The sequence below is a fragment of the Carlito syrichta genome, unplaced genomic scaffold (assembly GCF_000164805.1).
Source record: "Carlito syrichta isolate Samal-C Ts95f unplaced genomic scaffold, Tarsius_syrichta-2.0.1 Scaffold305343, whole genome shotgun sequence".
NCBI lineage: Eukaryota > Metazoa > Chordata > Mammalia > Primates > Tarsiidae > Carlito > Carlito syrichta.
The window spans coordinates 132,387-140,225 of record NW_007249439.1 but is presented as its reverse complement, the minus strand read 5'-3'; the positions used below and the strand labels follow the sequence as shown (position 1 = coordinate 140,225).

General features: G+C 50.6%; 1 protein-coding gene across 1 annotated transcript in view; it reads right to left on the bottom strand.

Annotated features, from left to right (window-relative positions):
• Positions 1–352: 352 nt before the first annotated feature.
• WLS (wntless Wnt ligand secretion mediator) overlaps positions 353–7,839 on the bottom strand; it is a 127,990-nt gene continuing 120,503 nt past the window's right edge. Inside the window, exon 12 of the mRNA XM_021714217.1 lies at positions 353–474. Coding sequence (XP_021569892.1) covers positions 353–474 — 122 coding nt within the window. The remainder of the gene's footprint in view (positions 475–7,839) is intronic.

Here is a 7,839-nt window from a genome sequence, read left to right as displayed (position 1 = left end):
AAAAACAAAATCGCAGATGGCTAAACATTTAGGAAAGAATACAATATCCTGCTGTATGGAGAACACATAAGTAAAAAGTAATCAATGACAGAAGAACATGCTTTTCATCCTGGAGATGCTAGGCATGGCTATACTAGCAACATGGTGAAGTTGGAGTCTTCTACCTGCATCGAGTAAGGATATACAAGAAGTAAGACGACACTCAAAGGATGTTTATTGCTGACACTTCTTCCTTACATTTAACATTTTGAGGTAAAGGCTGACGGGCATGTCTGTGTGCAGACACAAGTAGAATCAATGTGAACGTGATGGCTACAGATGCAAACTGATGCAGGGGTGTTGTGCTGTGGACTCAAACACCAGAAGCTGCGCTGTCATTGATGAAGGAGTACTTTGAAAGAGTGAACAGCTCTTGGTAAAGTTCCGAGACAGACAAAGTACAGTCTTCCCTCAATTTACATGGAAGCTGCATTCCTGGAAAATTCAGTGTATATTAAAACCATGCAAAATATCCTTTTAAAAAATATGCAAAATCGAGTTTAGGTGCTAGGCTCAGGTCATGATACAGATTTTTACCTACAGGCATCTCCAGGGGGCTGTTTGAAATTGGTGAGGGACTGTCGCCTTCCTTGTGGGACATTAGCAGATTTGTCCCTTGCCCACTCCTTACCAACAGCACTCCCTTTCCCAATGACAGTATTGTGACAACCAATATCCCCACACCTAATAGATTTTCCAGAACCTTTCAGGGAGCACTCCTGCTGTTGCTGAGAACCTGCATCTAGTCGACCTTAAGACAGAGCTGCCCCCCTCACCCCCACTCTCTCTCCCAAATTCTGTGAAAGCCCGCATGGACACTGGATACTGCAAACCACTTGAGAAGGTGACAAACTCGTCTTTATGTTCATTAGTATTATATTTTTAAATGTCTTATCCTCCAACGAGGATGCTTTGGTGAATTGCTAAGAAACATCCTTAAAGACAGGAAGAAAAAGTATGGTGGCAGGAAGAATGAAACCAGGGTGAACCTGGCACCCAAAACACACGCTCCCAGGACTTGCACACTCGCCAAACGGGAGAAGTGACTGGGTTGTCCATTTAAGAGGGCCGCTTGCCCAGACACACGGTTCTGTTGCGTATGAGATAAAAATAAATCGCAGTTGACCTTCAGCTTCTGCAGGGAATTGGCTCCCGGGCGCCTGCAGATACCCACATCTGAAACTGCTCGGGTCCCTGATATAAAATGGAGTGTTTGCATCCAACTGGTACACATCCCCCTGTGTACTTTCAATCATTCCTAGGTTGCTTATAATACCTAAGGCCATGTAAGTGCTATGTAAATAGTTGCTATACCGTATGTTTTCTTTGTATTGATTTTAATTTTATTATTTTTTTCGAATGTCTCCACTCCGTGGTTGGTTTTGGAACCCGTGGATGCAGAGGGCCAGCTATGCCATCGTGGCAAGAGCACAGACTCTGGAGCCAGACTGCTGAGATTCAGCTTGGCTTCACTCTTAAAAGCAGTGGGACCTTGAATAAATCACCGTGGACTTCAGTCACCTGCCTGTCACCAGGATGATAACCCCACCAGAAGTGCCTGCCATAGGTTTATTGGGAGGATTCAATAAGTTGATGCACATGAAGTGCTTAGAACAGTACACAGTTGCTACCTGTGAGCATCACCTGAGCACTTGCCAAACAAACAGAAAACACTGTAAGAGAAAACGTGATGTTCATCAACTGGAAAGGGCCTAGGAAGGGGTGCGGAGAAGCAGCCCACCATCCCTCCTCCTCAAGGTGTCTGCAGGTTCCAAAATCCCACCTTCCTCCAAACGCCCATTTCTTAATAAGTATAGAGAGCAAAAGATAAGATAAATCAAATGTAAATGGCCCATAAGCTCAAGTCCTCAAGGAATACACAAAACCAAAGTGGAGTTCCTTTAAGTACATCTTCAACCTTGGGTAGGAGGTGAGATGGATAGGTAGGAAGCAGAGGTTTTACATTTGGAATTTAAAATTAAATGGTCTGAATGGGCAAAGTCCTACCATTTTCCGGTTGGAGACTTGCGTGCAAAGTTACTCAAGAGTCTCCAAGCCCCATTTTCCTCTTCTGGAACATGGGGATGATAATCGTGGCCTCATGGTTGCTTGCAGTTGAAACAATGGCCTAAAGCACCCAGTGCCACGCCTGGCACAGAGTCAGAGCCAATAAACGTTCCTGTTACTATATTTGCAGGCATCAGCAGTAGCTCATTCTAGGAGAGATGTTTTTCCTCCATGCCATAAAGAAATGAGGCCATGTTGATCACACCCCAGAAAGGTCTTGTTTAAATGTCTTCCTCCTCCATAATACAGTTATCTGGCAGAGGGATAGGGGAGGTCTGGAAAGAAAAGAGCTGGACGTGCTTGTCACTCTTGGACCACGTGGCACAGTAGTGAGAGTGTGGAGTTGAGCCGACACAGCCCCGAGCGTGGTGTCTTCTGTCCCTGACCCTTAAGCAGATAGGTGTATGCTCGCACCCAGAATATGACACGTGGCGGGGCTTGCCGTGATCGAAATGCTGGTTACTACACGAGGAACTCTAAAATGTTGCACAAGAAGTCTGGAAGGGCCACGAACTGTGAGTGAATCCCCGGGGGGAAGGTTCGGAAAGACAGGTGGATGGCAAAGGGTTTTGCAAAACGCGTGCTTGTAAACAGTCTTTTCCTTTTACAAGGGAAATGATAAAACTCTATTGTTCAGCCATAGTGAGAAATACCAGGAAACTTTTTTAAAAAGTATACCCTTAAAAAGTCAATAACAGCCGGGCTCGGTGGCTCAGCCTGTAATCCCGCGCCTTGGGAGGCTGAGGTGAGTGGATTGCCTGAGCCCGTGGGTTCGAGACCCGCCTGGGCAACTTGGTGAGACCTCATCTCTACAATAAATTACAATAAATCTCTACAAAAAATTAGTCAGGTGTGGTAGCACGTGCCTGCAGTTCCAGCTACTTGGAAGGCTGAGGCAGAAGGATAGCTGGAGCCCAGTAGGTTGAGGCTGCAGTGGCCGGGATTGGCCACTGCACTCCAGTCTGGGCGACAGAGTAAGACTCTAACTCGAAAAAAAAAAAAAAAAAAGTCAATAACTTAGTATCCATTCTAAACCATTACTGGGCAGAAATAAAATATCTTATTGTGGATTTTAATTTCCAAAGGGGCTGTGACCTGCTTGTGCATAGCTGGCAGTCAATACCGCGTATGCCACTGCTGGGCGCTTCAGGCTCTCCACGAGCAGAGGTGTGGGTGGCCGACATCTATTCTCTGGAAAGCAAGGACGAGCAAGGAGCATTTCCTGTGGCCAGTTATGTGCTGTTCATGTTACACTCAGTGCTGTCACCCCTGGGTCAGGGACACCACTGTCTCCCCTGCTGCCTTCTTGACAACACAGGACTTCCTGCCTCTTCAGAGGACTGGGAAATTGCTTCCCACCTGTCCTTCTCCTGCTCCTTCACCTCTTCCCAAGGGAGGCTGCAGTGGCGAGGCTGGGGCAGGGTCCTGAACAGGGGGCTCTTTTGTGGACTGGCAGTGCACAGGACGGAGACATTTTTTTCACTGCTCCACTTTCCTTGGGGAGTACAGCTGACTCCCGGCCTGGGACTGGAGGCAGAAGTCTCTTCCTGCTCTCCAGAGTTCATCGGTCGAGGCAGGGGTAGACTTGCAAGGGTCTACACCGCGGACCCCAGTCTTCCAACATGCAGGTCCAGACCTAGTCGGGCCGTGCCCCTGCCGGCCACTTGGTTGCTGGCCCAGTGCAAGGGCTCCCACTCAACGGCCAGTGAAGCTGCTGTGTCTGTCTCTGACTGCCAATATGGCTGCTTTCATGGGCTCAGAGCAGAGGCACGCTGCTGCCCCAGAGAACTGGAAGGGCCCTGAACACAGTGCAGCTCAAGCCTTGCACTGTGCAAGTGTGAAGCCAAGAGCCGGAGGCCCCTCCTTCCAGCCAACCCTCCCAGAGCACCCCCGGCAGCACAGCGTGTGTCGTCCAAGGCTGCTCCACCACCTGGCCTGGCCCCCATTAAGTCCTGGAGGAGCCGGCCCTGCACCTGACCTCCTGCCTCCTGGCTGTGTCCAACAGACCCCATGCCTCCGGGTGTCCTGTGCCTCCTGATCTCACTCACTCAAAAACATCTGCATCATTCTCCCCTGGCACAGCTCTGATCCCTTTCCTTTCCTGGGGGCACTATCACCAGCATCTTGGGACACGTCCTATGCTGGATCTGACCCCAGTGGCCCGTAGCCTGTACACCAGTCTGCTGCCACCCTGCCCAGATCACCTTCTTCCCACACCGGAGCGGACACTGCTGTGAATCATGTGGCTGGACTTCTCTTAGCCGCGCACTCCATTAACCAGGACAATAGTTTTATCTTATCGTGTGATTCAGAGAGGGTTGCCAGGGAAACCAGTGGGAATAGGTTTAATTTGCAGATCCTGTAATTGCCCTAAATTAGCATCCATTCACGCTCTTGCCTCAAGGGGATTTGGATTGGCTGAGTGGGAAGCTGGGGCAGAGGACTGACGCTCACAGGTCGGCCCTGTCGCAATGTGTCCAGCTCTTAGTGGAGTGTTTCTTCCCACTGCTTTGCCAGAAAGCTGAAAGGGTTAAAGAGGGAGCCAGAGGGGATACTGTGGACTGGGAAAGTAGAAAGACAGAGTGATGCAGTCCCTCTCTTCCTGTGGACTCAGGTGGTCCAAGCCGAGCAAGTGGATGCCACTCGGGTAGCCATGGAGGGAGCTAGAAGGACATCTTCAAGGATATTTTGTTTCACAATGGAATCAAAACCCTAAAATCGTAATTTGTAGGCACCGCTAACTCCAAATGAGGAGACTCAAGCTATTTGGAAAGTCTCATCCTCAGAGAAAACCAGTGTGGTCTAAGTGCAGGAGCGTGGAGCCAGGAGGGCCCAAGACCGCCCCTGCCAGACCTTCCCCTAACCCACATCCGTTTTCAGAGGGCCACCCCCATGCTGCTCGGGCACTGCCCATGACAAAGAACTCACTCGTTCCCATGGCAGCCCATCTTGTTTTGAAACAGCTATTTGTTGGTTTTAAAACTGCCCTGAGAGTCCAAAAATCTGCCACACACTGAGCTGAAAAGTAGGGTGCACACTTTCCCTCCCTGATGCCGCTGACCGGCTGAGCTCACAGAGTTTGTTTCTAAGACATGCCCTGTCTCTGTCAGAGTGCCCATCACCCAAAAAGCCACCCTGGCTCAAGGGTCCAGGACAGTCCAGTCAGGTGAGGCGTCCCCGACAGAGGAGAGAAACACCAGGGAAAAAGACTGAACATTTCTCGATGTCGCGTTCAACTAAGATTAAGCAGCACCGCCCCTGTCTCTCAGGGTCCTGCAATATTTGTCTCACTGTACCATGAGAAACACCATCGAAGTGCAGACCCCGTTGCCCAAGACCGATGTCACGTGGAACTCTTTACCCAGTCGGGTTCTGAGCGTCATCACTGCTGTCAGCCATGGACGTGCTCAGTATTCCCGGGGCAGCCAGGTGTGCAAGCCCGGGGGGCCGCCGTGCTCCCTACTGGGGGCCCCACAGCCCACGAACGCACGGCTGTATCACACTGGTGACTTGTGTGGGCTTTGCCATCAGCAACACCTGGGGCATTGCGTCCTTGTTGGTGCAGCAGCACGTGGCCCCCAACGCCAGATCCATCGGCACTGCGGGCATCCGGGCCCCTTCTAGCTCCTCACCTGCTTTCGCCGTCAAGTTCGTGAGTTCACCTTCAGCAGTTTAGATTCGGGACTGCCAGCTCCCATTTCTGGCTCTTTGGCACATGTCCTGGTCTGTGAGGCCTGGCATGGCTGACCTCTGCACGGGCTCGTTCTCATCAGCTCCCCTTTACCCAGCCCAGCTTGCTTAACAAAGTCAAACATCTAGTCTGCCCTCCATCAACATCTATTCCCCCCTTCTAACTCCCGGACAGCAAAGTGGGAGGCTAGGCAGGATCTGAGGCGCTCTGCTCTTTCTCGGATTGTCTATCAAATGTTTGTACCTCGTGAGAGGTACCAGTGCAGTGTTTTGTCTGGGTGTTTGCATTTTGTGTGGCCCCTTCATATTATTTGGTTGCTGGGGCTTGTGCCCATTAATTATTTTAACAGAGTTCCAGGGACTATAAAAATGAACACGAGGTGCTAAGTTCTCACTCAGTTCAGTTACTCTAATGAAGGGTCTAGTCTTACGTGCCACAAAGCCACAACCAAAGTTCACCTCATTGTAGAAAAGGATCTAGGGAGAAATAAATGGTTCTAGGTAGCAGCCCTTCAAATTTCGAATCATGAAACGAAGGCAGAAATTGCTGTGAAGGGATCCTTGGCACTTCAGCAAGTCCAAGTGCTAGAGGAAGAAGGCGTCCTGGTTTTCTCTATGAGCTCTGCTCGAGGCTTTCAGGGAAACAAACTGCAGTGTAAGACTAGGAAATACACACAGGTTGTATTTCTCAGAACATGAGGGGAGTTAGTGACCTCAGCCTTAGATCAAGGGGCTGGGACATGCCTGAACTACTAAAAATCAGAGAGTACAGACAGGGCTGAGCTTCAAGGCTGCATCTAGGGAAGACATTTCAGCGCCCTGTGACTGATGTCAGGTGATGGACAGAGATGGCTCAGTAGGAAAGAGGGAAAAGGAAAGAACACCCTCGGCTCCGGGTAGGAAAGGGATTGGGTTGAGGGTGTGTGGGTGAGAGGAGAGTAGAGATGGTAATGTGGAGTCATTTTTCTTTTTCTTTCTTTTTTTTTTTTGAGTTGGAGTCTCACTCTGTTGCCCAGACTGGAGTGCAGTGGCCGCTCCCGGCCACCGCAGCCTCGACCTGCTGGGCTCCGGCGATCCTTCCGCCTCAGCCTTCCAAGTAGCCGGAATTACAGGCATGCGCTACCATGCCCGGCTGATTTTTTTTTGATTTATTGTAGAGATGAGGTCTCGCCAAGTTGCCCAGGCAGGTCATGAACCCACGGGGTCAGGCATTCCACTCACCTCAGCCTCCCAAAGCGCGGGATTACAGGCTGAGCCACCGAGCCCAGCTTATGGAATCATTTTTCTACTTTTCCTTTCAGAATAACGCCCTTAACCTTCGTATGGGTCACGGCATCAAAGTTCTAACATGGAAAACCAAGTAACAGCTCTGAAGTTCCAGACGTCTTTGATGCAGAATTGTGACTTGGAAGAGTCACAGCTTAAGAAGACTATGATGACTTCTGTAGCGGTGCTCTGTGCTGCAGATATAGCCATAACATGTGCACTCTGCACTGGTCTATTAAAAGGTTCTCAGAGCCACTTATTCCGAGACGGATGACAGAGCGTGCCCTCACGACCAGGAGGGAGTCAGGTGAGTGCTTCTGGCCAGAAAGACGGGCGGGTGCGTGGGCGGGGGGAGCTTGTGGGGAGGTTAAGGGACCCCGAGAACGGGCCTGGAGGGTCATGCCTTCAGGATTCAGGAGTTGGTGTGGCCTCTGCCATTTGACCACCTAATGGAATTTGGAGGATCAGGACAGCAACTTCGGTGGGGGGTAGATCACCAGGCCAGCAGCCTCCAGGCAAGAGCTGGGAAAGTGGGCTTGACTGGACTTCACCCAGGGGCAAACCAATCAGAACTTGCTCCCGGAGGCATGTCTCACATGAAGCTGGATGTCTGCCTCCAGCCTCACAAATCAGATGTCTCTGTGCAGGAGACCCAGTGCCTCTCACTCATATGCAGGCCGCTGTCCGCCCCTTAAGGGGCACCTGGAACCGTGGGCGTGTGTGTGTGTGTGTGTGTGTGTGTGTGTGTGTGTGTGTGTGTGTGTGTGTGTATGTCGG